A 19,349-nucleotide genomic window follows, 5' to 3' on the forward strand; every position below is an offset into this window, starting at 1 on the left:
CGACGGGAGGAGGGGCCGAACCCTTGAAGGGATTGGAGGGGAGGGAGGCGGCGGAGTGGGGAGAGGCCATGGGTGGCGCGGCAACCGAGGGAAGGGGTGGCGGCGCGGGTGTGGCAGCTCGGGAGGGAGGCGGGTGTCGGAGGGAGGCAGCGCAGGGAGAGGGAGGCGGCTCGGGAGGGAGGGAGGTGGAGCGGGGTAGGGAGGCGCGCGCGACGGCGGGAGAGGGTGCGGCGGCGGCGCGAGTGGATAGCTGCAGCGGCGGCAGCTAGGAGCGGAAGCTAGGGTTGGATCGGAAAAAAAACTGATACCATGTGAAAGGCAATGCAACTCTCGATATATTGATCGGGTGCACGGTGCACGTATATATGGGTACAAGGGCAGCCCTCAGCCTCATCTATACAAGGAAACTAGAGGCGAGACCGGTAGGAGATTATCCTAACAGATACACATGCACAGATATGTTCAACAGCGTGTATCCCTACACTTCTTCACCACGCAGTGGTGCACTGATTACTATATCCTGATTCAGTTAACGACTCACGCAGGTTGATAAGAACTTTCACCAGGGCATTGCAAAGAGCACCCGTTCAGGATGTGTCTGTTTGCCATATAAGGGGTCCTGGGCAGCTTTCCACCATTTTCTACCAAGTTAATGTAACAAAAACAGAATATTGTGAAACTTTCTAGCCTGATAACCCACATAAATCATCATTCCAAGATATGAGCGCACAGGTGTTAGTTAGAAGGGCCAAACATGGATAAGCAGGAATCAGGCAATTATTAGAAATCCCTCTCAAAATGACCACAGCGCCGACATGCCCCAAAATAATCATCCCACCAAAATTTCTCAGCACACTCAAAACTTTAAAATCACACTGGCCACAGATTTGGTTACATCCCAACTTACCACATAACCACATAAGGTTTTAAAAGCAGAATATTGTAAAACTTTAAAATCCCCAAGTTAAGGTTTTAAAAGCAGAATATTGTAAAACTTTCTAGTCTGACATGACCACATTATAAACCATTCTAAGTTGAGTTCACAGGTATTAGAAGAGCCAAATCAGCAACTATTCTAAATATACCTGACCAAAATTCCTCAGCATTTCAAATTTTCAAAAATGACACTAGCTACAAATTGATTATATCTCAGTTTACCAGGACAAGCTGTGGAACGGAATGTACAGTTTCATATAAATCCCAAGAACGTATCTACACTTTCTTAGCCCGAGTCCGCTGTTTCGTGCCATGCTTAACGACTTTATCGTCGACATGTAGTCCCTTTCTTCGCCTCACAGAATCGATGAGCTTCTTCGCCAAGTTTGGTCCCATGTTTGAACCATCTCCGAATTCCTCAATCTCCTCCTTCGTCTTCGGAACAAAGAAGGGGTCCTGAGGAATAGCTTCCCAGTGACTGAAAGTGAGACCAGCAGTGGCGGCACCTGAGCTTCCGTTCCAAAGCTTTTCAGAGAATTCAGAGCTCTCGGCAACCGGCAAATGCGCGTGCACCATGTACAAGAAAGTTTCTAGTTGCATCTCAGCTTCCTGCACCTTCGCTCGACAATCACCAAGAACAGAATAGACGCTTCCTAGGCGCTCTATAGGAGTGGTCACTTCACAGAAGTACACGGGTTCGACAAGCCTGGGCTTGCTCTGAAGCACGGCCGCCCGGCACGCTTCCCTGACTGCCGCTTTGTGCTGATAAGAGCAGTTGACACCATATGGGCTGCCACTGCCAGAGAATATGTAGGGCTCGACGATGAATGCCAGACCCCACATAGGTTCATCACACAAGGGCCCTGCATTTGTGACCTCCTGAAATCCTGAGATGATGATGTTCCTTAGTGCCTCAGGATCAGGAACATCTGTGGATGGCTCACTGTCGTCATCGATAATGCCATTGCTAATCTCTGCATCATCATCAGACACGCTCACTAACCCCAGTTTCTCCGAGACATGACACCTGCCGCGCACCAGAATACCTTCCCTTCCGTTTTGGGTTGTTGTCAAACCGCTGCTTAATTTTACACCGGGCATGAGGAGGAGATTCGGACCGACCTGGGAAGGGCCTAGGGCCCAGATTTTGTGCAAGTATCCCAGGAGTGCCTTCCTATACCACTCGAGCTTAACTTCATCCGCTCGTACAGAGAGCGCTTCCAGCTCGCTCTCTATAGCCCTGAGCATATCTTGCCTAAGCACTGCCACAGAACGACCATCATCATCCCGAGGACATTGTGAACCCATTGCTCCATCACTTCTCGCCGTTTGCCCCTTAATTGTTCGAGAAAGCAATTCCTCATTTTCCTCAAGGACCTTAACCAGAGCATCTGGAAGCCTGATGACTTTGACTCTCACAGCAAATTTGCCATCTGGAGCAATCCTCTCAACGTATCCCTGTGGATCCTTCAAGCTATCTATCAAACCAACACCTTCCCCTTGGATGGTCTCCTTGAAGGATACCAAGGGCTCCGAGACATTCAGTTCGAATTTCGCGAACCTCTCCCGTAAATTCTTCACACAATGCTCCAAATGTACCTTCCCAGCTGCAGCAAGGACATGCTCACCCTTTTCTGATATGGAGTACTCAACAAGTGGGTCTGCCCGGTTGAGAAGGCTAAGCCCTTCCCGGAACGCGGCCAGATCAGCCACGTTCGCGGGCTCGATTGCGACCTTCAGTATCGGAGAGACCTGGAACGCCATGCTCGCAAAGGGCCAGCAGTTCCTCGTCGATGAAAGTGTGGCCGTCTTCATTATATGCTCGCCAAGGCCCTTGATGGCGGCCACATTCCCGGTACCTACGCTGGCCACCGGCCTGAGGCCCTCTCCTAGCATCTCATACAGCTGCTGAACCTCCACCTCCTTCAGATGCTTGCCTGTGGTGTCCCCTTTCACCGGATCATACATGGGTGACAACACAAACACCTTCTGCCCGGCGTGCAAGACACCGCTGAAGACCCGCGCAAATGCCAAGAAGCACTCCTCCGGCTCACCGGCGGCCTCTTGGCCGTGGTTGAGGGCAGGTGGCAGATCCTTGTGTTTCACCACAAACATCTTGGACACGAAGACCACCACAGGGGCGCTTGAGCTGGCGCTGCAGGCCACCACGCATCTCCTCACCTTCTCCGCCTCGGCGATGATGCCGGCATGCTCTGCCGAAACCCATGTCGGCAGCTCCCTCTCGGGCATAAGTGCCGGCGCTCTGAATCTCTGGGCGTCGACGGGGTCTGGCGTGCACTCCACAATCATTGTCATCACTGTCTCTGCGAGCGGCAGCCACGCCCTCATCACGGCTTCCAGCGCCGCCTTGGGGCGGTCCTTGCTCTGCAACTCCCGATCTGATACCTTCAGATTGAAGGTCTGGACAACATGATCGCGCAGCCAGCTTGCGCCGTCCACCTTCAGACCATGATCGTATACCTTCCACAGCCGCTTGAGCACAAATTCCACAAACATGGGCTGCTGCTTCATGCCGTTGGCCAAGGGCATAGCCTTCTTCTTCTCCTTGTCCCAGTAGTACGCCCCCCATAGCCATCCCACCAGCTTGCTGGCCTGGCCGGGGCGCCCCATAGCCATCACGGCGGCGAAATCCTGGATCCGGAAGCCCCAGCCGTCGCGGGCGCAGCCGAAGACGACATTGCCCTTCTGAGGCGCGAAGGTGTCCTCGCCGTCGTCGGCCTGCTGGGCGGGGGCGGGCCCGTCAAGGAGGGAGAAGTAGGAGCCGGAGCGCAGGGTGGAGTACACGGAGTTGGCCCCGGCGACGATGTGGTGGAGGCGCTCGTAGGCCTCACCGGGATCGAGGCGGAGGTCGGTGATGAGGCGGTCGAGCTTGTTGAGGACGAGGCAGGGGCGGAGGCGCTCGGCGAAGGCCTTGCGCAGCACGGCGTGCGTCTGGACACCGAGGCCGTCGACGGCGTCGACGACGATGAGCGCCGAGTCGGCCACCCGCGCGGCGGCGGAGACCTCGGAGCAGAAGTCGGCGTGGCCGGGGGAGTCGATGAGGTGGACGCGGGTGCCGTCGCGGTGGCGGAGCAGGACGGAGGCCGACTTCATCGTGATGGCCCGCTCCTGCTCCTCTCGCAGGTGGTCCATGAAGCGGGCCTTGCCGGCCATGCTCGGGTTGAGGAGGCCGCCGCCGCCGTACGCCACCAGGTGGTCGGCCAGCGTGGTCTTCCCGTGGTCCACGTGCGCCATGATGCAGGTGTTGCGGACCCGGCCAGGGTCGCCGGCCGCCGCCACCACCATTGCTAGCTTGGGCTTGGGAGCTCTCCCGCTGGGCGTGCGCGCGTGAAAGGGGACGAGTAGGTGACCACGGCGCCCGTGCCCTGGTCGCCGCCGTCGTACGGGAGACGAACGCGAAGAGAGGCGGCCGCCCCTCCCGTGGTTGTTGGGCTGAGCCAGGGGCACGCCCGTTTTATTTGTGAAGATAGCTTTTGATCCGGCCTGATTACGAGTCGGGCTGTGACAGGATAGTTGAAAATGTTTTTTTTTTCCTAAGGCGATCTAGGATTCCACCTTAACTGTGGCGGCTGTGCGTGAATGTTTTTTTCTAAACACGGTAGACGCAAACGCTCATACATACACGCATACACTCATCCTATAAATGCACACATGCAGACCTTACCTCTATGAGTACCTTCGAGAGACTGAGCCGGCATATCATCTTGAGATTTATGAAGTCACCATAGATGCCTCGTCGTCGACGGGAACATCTCCTCTCACTGAAAGCGCATCGCCGAAAATCCTAAAATATATATGCGCGTATGTATGAGCGTCTCCATCTACTATGTTTAGAAATAAAAACTAACTTGTGGCGGCGACGCTGGAGTCTACATGAAACCTCAACGCCGGCTGGATCTCTTCATGGCAGAGAGTACACACTTGTCAGGAGGTCTAGGCCGGCTTTGCATGGCGGAGCACACAGAATTCTATCAACCTAATCGCGAAAATGTAAGTGTAATTTATCAAGTTCGGTGTGACCATTTCCATAACAAACGAGAACGCACTTTGTCTTTTACCTCCCTTCGAGAACAACACATGTTCGTTGCAACTTTTATTGCCCTCTAGATCTGCTGTTACGTGGTTGTTGGGTGGGTGGGAGGGGGGTGAGGGTCTACTAGTTGGCGACCTAATCAAAGTTGAATCTATTCAACTTCTAGTGATTATTCTTTAGAGAAATATAGAGACTCATGATTGTACTCCAACACACAAATGATGAGAACATTGAATACTTCACTTGGTACTTACACGACGTTTTGACCGCCACTACTCCCAACCTTGGGCTTCCCAAGAAGCTGATAAGTTGGGCCATGCAACCTTGTTGCACTGAATGTAAGCCTTTCCTTTTGGCCGATCTTGTGATATGAAAGCTTGGAATGATCATAGAAGAATATCCATATTTTGGAATCAGTACTACATCATCATAAATTCCTCTCATATTTGAAGATGCAAAACTCACCGACTCATCTTGTATGGTGGCGACATTTACTGTAGCCATTTTCCTTCCTTTTGTCATGCTTTTGAGGGTATACACATCAATAGTCCCCTCATCATTCGTTTTCTGGATGATTTTCTTTACGTCAAACCAATCTATGAGTGTATGGGACCAAAATGCGATGGTAATTAGAGAAATTTGGTTCATTGAACTTCGAGGCTTCCTCTAGTCTTTTGGGCCTAGGAAGTTCTATGAGGCTTAATTTAACTCCTTTCATCCTTTAAAAAGATCACTGATTTATTCTCCGGGAAAAGTATAGTCCCAGTTTTGACGCTCGCTTAGAGTTGTTCTCCTAGCAACTTGTGTCACCTTTTGTTTCTGGTTCCTTGGTGCAGCTCTCCCAGACTAAAAGTGACAATTCACCGCTGCCATTTCAAGGCTTGTGCTGACATGAGATTCACCAGCATTTTCTCTCATTGACCACTTTTCTCTGCAGGCTTGTTGAACGCCGTTTTTGTTCAACGAGCAACGAGCTACATATAGTTCTCCATATCAGTACCTTTTGAAGCTAACCCCTCAAAGGTGATGGATCATACTCCTAGTAGTTGAACAACCACCTGAGAGCGCATATAATTTGTGCACATACGCATTGCTTCCGGCCAGGTGACTGGACAATGAAGACTTAAGTGTCTCCGTCTATTTATGAAATTTGCTGCCTTCTCATCAAATCATTGCTATGTGACATCTCGGTGATGCATACAGTCCTGTGGGTACCATAAAACCACTCAAAAAACACATTTTTCTGCTCCCATGTTTTAATGGAGCTTGGAGCTAACTTAGTATATACCAAGTGAAAGTAGGCCCGAACAATGTTTGCACAAAGTGCCTTAGGAGAAGTGCTCCACTGTGAGCGGTATCCTGACAAGCCGCGAGGAGGTGGGCTATGTGCTCATGAGGAGACCCACTCCCATTAAATTTACTAAACCATGGTTGCTAGTAATTAGTTGGGAATGGCACTAGGTTAACGTCGGATGGGTATGGTTTAACATACCCCGATTGCATATCATATAGAGAAAGTCCTAGCTGCGAATGAAACTCGTTCGGTTGAGGAGCAACTAGCCAACCTTACAACTGCAGTCCAACAAAAGAAGGATGAGCTAGCAGCACCAACGTTACATAATGAGATGGCAAATAATTAGAATCATAATAGTGAGGGTCGTCGGGGTGGTGCAAGTAGCAGTAGCCACCAAGGAGGAGCCCCACTTAACCTTGAGGCGATCCAAAAAATGATTGTTGAAGGAGTAAAGACCTAGTTAATGCAAAATCACTATTCTATGTGACGAGGGTATGCTAAACCATACCCACCAAATGTTGTCCGAGTGACATTCCAACTAACTACTGACAACTGCAGTTTAGTAAGTTTAAGGGGAGTGAGTTTCCTCATGAGAGCATAGCCTACTTCCTTGCAACTTGTCAGGATACAACTCACGATGGGGAACGTTTCCTGAGGCGGTGTGTGCAAACGTTGTCCGGGCCTGCTTTCACTTGGTATGGTAAGTTAGCTCCAAGCTCCACTAATACATCGGAGCAGATGCAAAATACTTTTCTCGGGAGATTTTATAGTACATATAGGACTATAGGCATCACAAAGTTGATCCAAGCAGAGCAAGGATTTAATGAGAAGGCAACATATTCATAAATAGATGGAGAAACTTAAGTCTGCACTTCCCACAACCAATCACCGAGTCAAAAGCAGTGCATATGTGCACAAATAATCTGCGCGCTAAGGTGGTTGTACAACTACAAGGAGTACGACCTATGAGTTGGCTTCAAAAGATATAAATATAGAGAACTATATTCAACTCGTTGCTCATCAGACAAAGTGACGTTCAACAAAAGCCTGTAGAGAAAAGAGGCCAATGAGAGAAATTGCCAGTGAAACCCAAGTCGGCACAAGCCAATGAAATGACAATGGTGAATTCTCGCTTTTAGTCCGGGAGGCCGACTCTCAGCAAGCGTCAAAACAGTGACTGTTCTTTTCATGTAGAAAAAATTGGTGACCTTTTCACACATGCTTAAAGGAGTTAAGTCTCATAGAACTTCCTAGCCCAAAAAGCCCAGAAGAAGCCTGAACACCCAAAAATTGATTTATGATTGGACTATTGATGAAGATATCCTCATAGCATGACAAATGTAAAGAAAATGGTTGCATCAAATGTCGTCGCTCTATCAGATGATTCAGTGTGTTGTGCATCTTAAAGTATGAGAGCAACTTATGAAGATGCAGTAATGATTGTAGAATATAGAATTTCTCCAATGATCATTTCAGGCATTGCCATATTGCAAGATCAGCATAAACGAGAGGCTTACATTCCCTGCAACAATGTTGCATGGCCCAACTTATGAGCTTCTCGAGGAGCCAACGTTGAGGGCAGCAGCGGTCAAAACATTGGGTACTACCCCAATGAAGGAAGAAGCCCCTACTTTGCACTTCGCAACAATGTTATATCAACACACCACGAAGAGCATGAAAGTACCAGTGAAGAATTGAACATTCTCACAATTGGTGTGTTCAAGGAATATGATGAGTCTCACTGTTTCCCTGAAGAACCATTAGGAGTTGATAAGGTTTAACTTAGATTAGGTTGTCAACTAGCACACCCTCATCCCAAACAACCATGCAACAACAAAGACAACAAGCGATAAAAGGTGAAACATACATGTGTTGTTCTTGAAGGAGGTAAAAGGCGAAGTGCATTCTTGTTTATTATGGAAATGGTCACACCAATCTTCATAAGTTATACTTACGTTTTCACGATTGAGATGATAAAATTCTAAAAAAAAGCCAGATAAGAAATCTAGGAATATAAGATTGGAAGGTGATAATCTATTTAGGAACATATTCCTCGTATTGATCTCCAACTAAAAGAGGCCCAACGGTAGAATCATGTTAAGCAGGGTAACCTTCGTTCACCAGATGAAAAAAAAAAGGAAACTTTTGACCTTTGGATCCCATATTTCTAGTAGTGACCTTAGTAATGAATCAAAAACTTCATATTCACAGAGGGAGCAATAAATGGGCCTGTATACATAGTATGTGTTCTTCTTTCCTTTTTTTTCAAACCAAATGAACAATGATTTAGGATAGAGTTGCCCTATTCGATCAACATAGCCTTTGGAACGAGGAACAAACTCAACCGTGTGGACGTCCCAACTAGACCTTTTGCTACCATCCCAATTCATATAGTGTAGGCTTTATAATCAGATTAGGAAAAGACGCTAGATGAAAGGAATAATCACTAAGAGTAGGGCCCCAATTCTAGCCATGAGGATGACGTGTCAAATCTGCTTGCATTAGCACATGTTGTCTGATCACCAGATTAACATCATCACTAGTATGAGGCTGCTATAAATGCTGCTCAGCTAATTGACAAATGGATAATTCATTTGGAGGAACAAACACTTGACCATGCATCTTCTACATGTGCAAAAGGCATATAATAAATACAATGACATGCCTAAAAGAATGCCTAGTAAAAGTAAAAGAAGAAGTAGGAAAAGTCATCAACTTGTTACCTAGCTTCATGAGCAACTATTCTCGGCGGACCATTCAATACTTTCCCTATAAAATCAAGAAAAGAAGGGAAACACTTGAGTAAAACGACAACAACAGATCTAAGTAAAAGCTATATTTACGCTCAACAAGTGTGCATCGGACCAAGCCCACATGGTGACTTGCCAAAACGCCAACCATGAAGGAATCACATATTTTGTATAATATATATTTGTCACTCATAATCGTCTCTGCAGTTGTACGACGAACCAAGCCCATATAAGGACTTGCCGGAACGTCAACCGGAAAGAAATCAGAATTTTGACATAAATGCATACATGTCATTTTTACTTGTCTCACACTGTTGTACGACGGACCAATCCACTATAAGAATTTGCCTGGACGACAATCATGAGAGAATTTTTGCCACATAATAAAAAAATTCCAAGATGAAAATATAGCATATATCAGTGTTCATGGTTGTCCGACGGACCAAGCTTAGTAATAATAAGATCAATATCCAAAAAATATAGCTGAAGCTGGCAGTGCCACGCTTTCGTGTACATCACAGTATCATATGACCAGGTTCCTTACCTCTCACATGCCAGTAAGCTGATCCCCTATGTCGAGGCCACCACGCCTCTGAATTCGCACTGCTCAATGCCTCGACCCTACCACGGAAACATTAAGCAGGTATTGCTGTTTAATACTAGAAGAAAATCACAAAATGTGCTTCGCTTCAGCATAGGATGCTCAAATTAAATACATTCCCACAGAGCATATATGTACTGCTGCTGCAGTATAGATAGGAATGAAGACGAAAATGGATAATTCGATGCAGAGCCAACTCAAAAAAAATCCAAGCAAGCTAACGGAACGGGGCAGGCGTCAGGTTCAACCTCTGTGTTTTCAAGCTTGTATGACTTCAAAAGTGGCATGTGTTCATTAAATGAAATCAACACCCAGATCACTCCAAAAAAAACAGAGGATATACGTATGTATGCAGGCTGGTAATAATAACCATGACAATGGAATTACCAAACGGAAAAGGATTATTAACACACAAAAACTGTGTAACAGGCCAAACATTTCTTGAGGAATTACAAAGCTGGCAAAAACCAGTAGCTGCCAATACTAATTATTAACATGAAATAGCTTCTTGTTGCCTATGCATGGTCACTACGGGCAAGTGCCAACTAAGGGTAATACCGTATACCCCTGTACCATATAGAGATACAGAGATACGATCATAGTATCCATATTGCTGAACTATATATATATTACAGTAACTAATAGGCGGCCTAAAAACCAATGTGATGAGTATAGATGCTGCAGCACAAATCAGTAAGTAATATTATTGCGTATATCCAGAGAAGGAAAAATCATGTAAGCTAAACCACTACATGGTTTCATGACACCAAATTATCACCTGAAAGCAGAAATGATAAATAAACACTTCTACAAACCAAAGATGCATTATTCACTGAAACTAGCAGAAACAAGGTTGCAAACATTCTGTCATGAATTGCAAAGGGATAAATTTGAGATAGAAGGCATGAAAAATCCTTTTTCACTAAAGCGAGTTATAGGATACAGTAGATAATAATAGTACTAGCTGCTTCTGTCAGCAGCTTAAATTACAGGACCAAACAACAAAACAGATTACCACAACTAACTAAGCATTACAGATCTAAACAAGCGCAAAAACACATATAAAATAAACTACTAACAAACCCCTTCAAGCGGCAAGTTCGGATTTGCAGCCTGAGCTTAGACACCACCTCCTTCGCCACCAGGTATAATTCTGAGTAGGCCACAAAACATTCCATCACCGAGTGAAGTAAATCCTATCTTTGAGAGTCAGGCTAGAAAAAAAAAGCAGCGACATAAAGTTGGGCTTTGAACACTAGACATTCAAAATGGGGATCCACTACACTTTTTGCATCCGCTGGAGGGCACGTCAAACGGATCAGCCATTGACAAATCATGGGTGTTCCTGTTGTCTCTGAAATAAACATTATTGCCGCATCTCAGTTCAATCCGAGCATCTTGAGAAATTCTATCTTTGGTCCACAGCAGCCAGTGTTGATTAGCAAACCAGTTGTACTGCCGGTGGTAAGGCAATGTGATTTTCATTTCCTTTAGCACTTTCGCATTCAAAACAAAGAACTTGGCAAAGTCAATACACAAAGGGATGGTGCCGTCATAATTGTTAAACAATACTTCTTTGAGATGCAGCTCAAGGCATTCAATCGGTTCCGGTGGGTCATACTCCCCCCGATTATTATAACTCATCCTCTGGAACCGGAACTGGAAATGGAGAGAACAAATAATACAAAAGAAGTTACCAACAGGTTAGCAATATGATAACTGGCTAGATAAAACAGCAACTCAAATTCTGATTTTGACATCTAAAGCAAGCAGCTATGTTAATGTACTCACAAAGACATGCAGCCTCTCCAAGCAGGGGAAGCACTTGAGGAAGTTAACCACTATATCCAGATTAGTGTAGTCAAGAACCAACACCCTCACGCTCTGCATTTTGGTTGTCAAGCCAACAGCAATCATACTCTGCAAAGACATAAAAAACAAGTGCACTCATAAGAAAAACAGCCTGCATATATGAATGCTGAATGAGCAATGGATGAAGACTGCTGCTACCCGGAAAACTGTGGTTCCAAGCTGAAGTTCTGTTATGCTTGTAGAGAGCACACCCAATATGTTCAGTCTAGGTGCCGAGATTACCCGTATGGTCCTTGGGCCAACCTGTGGTTCAAGTGGTAGCAATCTCTCAAGGCACGGGGCATCCTTGATGACCAACTTTTGGAAAGGGACACTAAACTGGTTAGTGCAAAAGCCTATACTCTTAAGAGTTTGGGAGCTGATGCAGAGGCGACCAAAGCCAGAATTTTTTTTTTTTAGAACATAGACGTCAGAGACGTCCAGCTTTAAATTAATAAAGCCCCAAACTTAGGCAGAGTAGCACAACCACCGACCGAAACAACATAAGCTAACACGACTGATAAGAGGATAGGCCGCTAAATGAGCGCACAGTTGCGTTACAAGGCGGAGAACGGCCCAAAAGCAACGAGCACGCAGGCTCGGAAGGTACTAAGACCAAAAAGGGGGTTGCCCATCCCTATGCGGCACCCAGTTGAGCAGGCGACGGAGCTCGAGCCTCAGAGTAGACGGCGTGGAGACGACAGATAGCTTGGCGGTGGAGATCAGAGTCCTGTTGTCTTCCCAGCGATGCCCATTGCTGCAAGAAAACGATGCATTTGAAGATAACGTCAGCGGGATGCGAGGGAAACATCCCCTCAATAGTATACTTGTTACGGGTATTCCAAATAGCCCATAGCATAGCCGCCGCACAAGTCCACATGATCCTACGAGACGCGCCTTGAAACCCAGATAAGGAAGATATGAGCTCAGGTCGGGAGCGTGGATCCCAATCCACTCCCGCGGCCTCCCGGACCGCGCTCCAAGCGAAACGAGCCAGGGAGCAAAGGAAGAAGGTGTGGTCAGCGTCTTCCGGGACCCCACATAGCGCACAGGGGCCGGAGGCGGGGCCGTTGTATTTAGCGAGGTTAATAGAGGTAGGAAGGCGATCTTGACAAAGTTGCCAAAGGAAGACCTTAATTTTGAGTGGGATCTTTGCCTTCCAAAGCCCCGTGGCCGCCGCTGGGATCTGACCGTGGCATAGCTCTCTGTACATGGATTTGACAGAGAATTTGCCGGAGCTCGCACGTCTCCACAAGATCAGGTCCGCGGATTCCGACAGTCGGGCGTCCGCAAGTAGCGTCAGAAGGCGGTCCCAGTCTGCCAACTCCGGCCCGATTAGCTCACGTCTGAAGTTAATACAGGGGGGGGGAGGTGTTAAGAGCCGAGGCAACCCGTTGTTCGGGTTCGACCGCTAAGGAGTATAGTTGTCGAAACTCCGCCCATAATGGGCGCTGGCCAATCCAGTGATCAAGCCAGAGACGCGTAGAGCGTCCGTTGTTAACCGCAAACTTTGCGCCCCTGGCAAAGAGGGGTTTAAGGGATTGAATGGAATTCCAGAAAGGAGACCCACTGGGAGCCGCGTAAAAAAAATCTCCTTGCGGGAAATATTTTGCCCGAAGGAGGTCGATCCAGAGGCCAGTCTCCCTCTGAGTCATTTTCCAGATCCACTTGCACATTAGTGCGATGTTCATCAACTTGGAGTTGATGATCCCGAGACCCCCCTGGGTTTTGGGACGACACACGGCTTGCCATTTAACCATGTGGTATTTTCGTTTCGGTCCCGCTCCTTCCCAAAAGAAACGGGACCGCGGTGTGTCAAACTTAGAGTGTACCCCGTCCGCCAGCAAGAACAGACCCATGGCAAACATGGGCAAAGATGAGAGGCTGGTGTTGGTAAGGATTAGTCTTGCCCCTGAAGACATAAAATGGCCCCTCCACGGGCAAACCCTATTCGCCACCTTGGAGGAGAGGGGCTCCCAGTAAGCGATTGTACACTTCTTTGCCGCTATTGGGAGCCCGAGGTAAGTAAACGGGAACTGGCCTAGTTTGCAGTTAAGCAGGTTGGCGACCCGTTGACTTTCTGTCGCATCCATCCCTATGGACACCACCTCACTTTTGTGGAAGTTAATTTTTAGTCCCGACATGAGTTCGAAGCACAACAGTATGGCTTTGACCGAAGCGATACTATGTGTGTCGGGCTCGAAAAGAAGAAGGGTGTCATCCGCGTATTGCAATTGAGACACTCCTCCCGGGATTAGGTTGTCCACGACACCCCTAATGTGGCCGGCTAGACGAGCCCTGTCTAGCATGGCGCCTAAAGCGTCCGCCACGAAGTTAAAAAGCAACGGCGACGCTGGGTCCCCTTGACGCAGCCCGCGCTTGTTGCGGAAGAAGTTCCCTACTTCTCCGTTCACCGCGATTGCCGTTTGGCCTCCCGAGACCAACTGCATCATGCGGTGAACCCAAACCGACGAGAAACCTCGGTCCAGGAGTACCTGTCGGAGGAACTCCCAGTTCACGCGGTCGTACGCCTTCTCAAAATCGAGTTTGAGGATAATCGCTGGCTGTCGAGCGCGCTTAAGGGAGTGGATAATTTCTTGAAGGACCAGCGGCCCCTCCAAGATGTTTCGGCCCCGAATGAACGCGGACTGGGTTCTACTAATAATGCGGTGGGCTATCGGGGACATGCGAGTAGAACAAGCCTTAGCACAAATTTTAAACGGGACGTTAATTAAAGCAATAGGTCGAAAAAGTCTAATGTGATCCGCACCCGGGACCTTGGGGATCAAAGAGAGAACCCCAAAGTTCAGGCGGGAAATGTCTACCGTACCGTGCATAAAACCATTGCACACGTCAAAAATGGGGTTTTTGAGCACTTGCCAAAACCGCTTGAACATCGCCACCGGCCACCCATCCGGCCCCGGCGCAGTGTCCGATTTCATACCCAGCGTCGCCTTGTCAATCTCCTCCGGGAGGAAGGCTAAGCTCAGGTTCTCGTTTTCCTCATCCGTGACCCGCAACGCAGGTTCCCACACATCCTCCCTCAGGCGAGCCCTGGGTTCCTCCCTGGAACCCATGAGTTGGATGTAGAACTCGTAGATGTGCCGGATGATATCCTGTTGCCGCAGTAGGAGCCCCTGCTCCGATTGAAGACGAAGGATAGCGCACTTACGGCGTCGGCCATTTGCGTATGCGTGGAAGTATTTTGTGTTCGCGTCGCCCTTGAGCGTCCACTTTATTCCACCGCGCCTACGCCAGTACTCTTCCTCGGCCCTGAGGAGGGATTCGACTTGGGCCTCAAGCGCGTAGCGCTGGGCCCAGTCCTGCGCGGAAAAGATGTGCAGATCTGCCACTGCGTCTAGCTGGGCTAGCTCCTCAGTCAGGCGCACCCTTAACCGCTTATCCGCCCAACCCTGATTAGCTCCCCACCCTTTGAGAGCCGCTCGCATACCCGCCCCTGCGGCAATCCAGAACTCCATGGGGCCGCGTACGCGCCCGATGCGAGCAACGCAATTTGCCCACTTCGAAAGGAAGGTTTGCTCGAAATCCGGAGACTCCAGCCATGCTGTTTCGAAGAAGAAACGCGGGCTACGTTTAAGCCTTTCCTCCCCCGAGGAAAGGATGAGGGGGACGTGGTCCGACCCGATCCTAGTTTCTGCGTGTAGAGAGCACAGGGGGAACTGCACCTCCCACTCCGAGGACATAAAAACCCTGTCCAAGACCGAACGCACCGGCGTAAGCTGTTTGTTAGTCCAGGTATATCGAGCCCCCACGCGGGCCACTTCCCTAAGGGCCATGGAAGCAATAGCATTATTAAACATGGCCACCCTTGACCAGTTAATAATACCGTTGTTCTTGTCCGCTCCCGAGCGGATCAAGTTGAAATCACCCCCCACCAACAGAGGAAGGTTGCTCACGCCAACAGCCCTCACCTTTGTCTAAAGCTCTTCCAAGAACTCCAGCGAGAGCGAGTGATTGGCCGGGCCATACACGGCAATCACCACCCACTCCTGAAGAGTGGCGCGGTGCCGCACGTGGGCCGACAGGAAGAAGCGGCCGGCATCCCAAGCCACCACTTCAAGGCAGACTAGGTTAACTCCTAGCAGCAAACCCCCGGAGTGTCCTACCGCAGGCACCCAGTGCCAGACGAAACGCTCCAACGGGTCAACCGCAAGCAAGTCCCGGTGGTTGAAATCGGCCTTGATAGTCTCTTGCAATCCGACCACGTCGATTTCCTCGTTCCTAATGAACTCTCGTAACTGGGTCCGCCTCCCAGCGTGGCCGAAGCCTCGGATATTCCAGAAGATGAAACGCATTAGATGATGCGGTTTCGTAGACGGATACCGCGAGCGGTAACCGCTTTGGCCATGCGCCGTGTCTTGGCAGGACGACGGTTGGGGGAGGACGGTGCAGCCCCTGCTACTTGGTCCTCCTGTTCGGGCCGCACACCTGGCACCAGAGGAGCCCCTGCTTCCTTTGCTACCGGCGCAGCGCGGGCCTGCGCTGCCTTAGCAAGCGCAGCCTGCGCGATTTCCTTCGCACGAATGAGAGACAGCACCTCTTGCGCTTCCCCCTCATCAGCCATCGCGACGCCACTATCCGCTAAGATACCCCTCAAGCACTCATCTGGATAATCTTCAAAAATCGTAAAGCGGGGCATGGGGTTACCTTCGATTTCGAGGTTCTTCTGCGCCTGGAGGAGCTGGGCCCGCTGGAGGGACGACATGTTGCCCTTGGCGCCCTTCGGACGGGAGCTCGTCCTCTCTTGAGTCGCCGGGGACGCCACCGCCTTGGACCGCCTGGCCGTGGGGATGGGAGCCACCTTGGCCACCGCCACCCGAAGAGCGTCCGGAGGTGGGGGGGAGATGACCGATGGGGTGTCCCCTGCCCGCCCCCCTGGGGAGGCCAGAGCCATCACCACCGGCCTCTGGACCGACACGCTCGAACGGACCTCGGGGGTGCCCGCTGGCGCCACCGCAGGTGGTTTGCGGCCCGCCATCTTCTTCTGAAGCTTCAACACGCCGCCACCACTGCCGGTCACCACCTTGGGAGGGCTTGCCACAGCCCCTGACGCGTCCACCAGCGCAACCACCGGGGAGACTAGCATCGAGCGGCCCTCCGAGTCGCAGGACGCCGAGACGCCCTTGTCGATGTCGAGGCTCATGGTCATGTTGGATCCGTACTGGTTGAAACCCGTCTCGTTGCTGCCCACCACCACTTGGCACATCTCCTGATCCTGCGCCGCGCCCGCCGCCGGAGGCGTAGCCTGCCCATCCTTGTCCTTGAGGCCCAGTTTGTCCCAAGTAGCCGTGTCGATGGAGTCGTCCCCCGTGCTCATGTCCTGGTCCTTGTCCTTGTCCTTGTCCTTGTCTTCCTGGCCCTTGTCGAGGTCAGACGGCGGAGGGGGAGGGGGGGTTGGAGCCGCGCCCTGCTGAGCGCCCGCCTCTGCCTCAAGGCGGAAGGTGTATCCCTCGCTGTTGAACCAGATCTGCACGTATCCCTTGAGCTTATCCGGGGCACGACACGCGAAACGCATCCGCACTGGACCCAGGCCGGACAGCGACGCCAGATCCACCTCCATCGGGCGTCCAATCATCACAGTGGCGGCCATGAGGCGGTCCACGTGGCGGTGCTTGGGTGGCACGCCCCACAGCTTGACCCAGGTGTCTGGCATGAGCTCGGCCGTGGGCTCCTCTGGGCGCGCCTCCTTGATGTCCGCCATGATGTCGTGGAGGGAGAAGTAGAGCTTGCCGCTGCGGGTTGCCATCCTTAACATGGCCTTGTCGGGGAAGACGACCGAGAACTGGTCAGCTCCGACGGCCGAGACTTGCCAGTCCCACTCCCCTTTGAAGAGGTGAGGGAGTTCCGCCTCTAGGATGAGGATGGAGAGCTTGCCCGGCGCCGCCAAAATGATCGCCGTATCCGAGACGAGAGGGGCACGGACCTCCTCCCCCTCCGTGTCCACGAAAGGGAGGCAGAAGAAGCCTTCGCCCGGAATCGCGTTGCCCATGATCTGCAGCGCCAGGGGCCTCCCCCTCGTGGGGCAGTAGGCAGACGCATGTCCTTCCCCGTGGCAGACGACACACAGGGGCTTGAAGGAGCACATGTTCTGGTAGTGCCCCACCCTACCGCACTTGAAACACTCCGGCCCGTCGGCCTCTTCCACGGGGATCGGGGCGTCCACCGATCCCTTAGAAGCCTCGGGGCCAGCCGCCAACTGCAGCGGCGCCGAGCCGTCCCCTTTATGCTTCGGCTTCTTGGCCTGCGGAACCCCGACCCGCTCGCCGCCCAGAGGGAGCTGGGACTCCTTCCGCTTGAGCTCCTTCTTCTCGGCATTTATTGGCCCCGCCGCCTGCCCTGCAGTCACTGCAACAGGCGCTGCCTCCTCGGCATCCAACGCCGCATCCACAAACCTACGCTTCTGGGAAGATTGCATTTGCATAGCTGCCGCCGCAGCGGTTGCCGCCTGGCCTGCAGTCTCCGCCACAGGCACTGCCTCATCGGCATCCAACTCCGCATCCGCAAACCTACTCTTCTGGGAAGCTTGCATAGCTGTCGCCGCCTGGCCTGCAGTCTCCGCCACAGGCGCTGCCACCTCGGCATTTATCGCCCCAGCCGCCTGCCCTGCAGTCGCAGCCGCAGGCGCTGCCTCCTCCACATCTAACGCCGCATCAGCAAACCTACGCTTCTAGGAAGCTTGCATAGCTGTCGCCGCTGCAGTCGCCGCCTGGGCTGCAGTCGCCGCCACAGCCGCTGCCTCCTCGGCATCTAACGCCGCAGCAGAGGCCCTCACGGCTGCCTCCTTGGCGTTTAAAGCCACAGCCGAAGCCGCCACAGCCGCCTCCTTTGCAGTCACCGCCGCCGCCGCCGTGTCCTTGGCAGCAGCCGACGCTGCAACCGAAGCGGCCAAGGCCGCGTCCTTGGCAGCCGCCGCTGCAGCCGAGGAGGCTGCCACCGCCGCCTCCATGGCTGGCGAGAGAGACGCGGGAGGGTTTGGTCTGGCTAGGGATTTCGGGAATGGGGAAAAATCGAGGGCCCTGGAATCGAGCGCCGGTCGGGAATGGAGAGGAGGGGAGGGTCGACCGGGGCGCAGCGGTACTTGAGGGAAGGGTGGGGCGCCGGGGCGGCGGCGAAGGCCGGGAAGGGGAGGGGCGGCGGCGGCGGTGGCGGCTCTGCTCGATGGTGAGGAAGGGGGAAAAGAAGAAAAGGAAAGAATGAAATAAAAAAAGGACCACTCACTGATGAGTGGGTCCCACACGGCAGCAGAATTTTACGACCGCAGCACTAGGAAAATTTTGATGGACGCGTCTAGCGGGTGGCCCTTGGCCCGCTAGCGCTTCGTAGTGGCCGGCCAAAATAGGAAATATTTTGTCCCCTAATCCATATTAGGAAAAATAAACAGGTGTGAACATGATATAAATAAAAATTAATTGTAAAGCACCCACGTGAAATGGGAACGCACTTAATTCGGGTTTTCAAATTTTTAAAAAACCATAACTTTCAAACCGCGTATCGAAATTAAGATCCGTTTTCACTTTTAGAACCCTCGTGACGTGCTCTTCGAAACTAGATCCCGCATGACTATGTTTTGAAGAAATTTTTTTTGTGCAATTTTCTTCCCGTTTTATGCAACTGCCTAGTCGTCGGTATGCAACTGACTGACATGGATGTGCAACTTTTCTCCTATACCTTTCTCCTATACCTTAAACGCGCAGTTTTCAATGATGGTGCCAAACTGCCTCCTTCCAATGAGATGTGCAACTCCGTCTATTGCCCAGGCCAACTGCATAGTAGTTGATCTGCAACTTTCCCCTGCCCGTGGATGTGTTTGCTGCATCGGCCAACAACCTAATAGTGGATGTG

General features: G+C 51.0%; 1 protein-coding gene across 1 annotated transcript; it reads right to left on the reverse strand.

Annotated features, from left to right (window-relative positions):
* Nucleotides 1–1,212: 1,212 nt before the first annotated feature.
* On the reverse strand, nt 1,213–4,242 carry LOC119350130 (elongation factor-like GTPase 1). The gene has a single exon (XM_037618112.1). The coding sequence runs from the start codon at nt 4,240–4,242 to the stop codon at nt 1,213–1,215; it is 3,030 nt and encodes a 1,009-aa protein (XP_037474009.1).
* Nucleotides 4,243–19,349: the final 15,107 nt, after the last annotated feature.

Source organism: Triticum dicoccoides, chromosome 1B (assembly GCF_002162155.2).
Source record: "Triticum dicoccoides isolate Atlit2015 ecotype Zavitan chromosome 1B, WEW_v2.0, whole genome shotgun sequence".
In the NCBI taxonomy this organism is placed as follows: domain Eukaryota; kingdom Viridiplantae; phylum Streptophyta; class Magnoliopsida; order Poales; family Poaceae; genus Triticum; species Triticum dicoccoides.

Coding starts and splice junctions, on each gene's coding strand:
- LOC119350130 (XM_037618112.1), bottom strand. CDS start 4,242: ATGGTGGTGGCGGCGGCCGGCGACCCTGGCCGGGTCCGCAACACCTGC.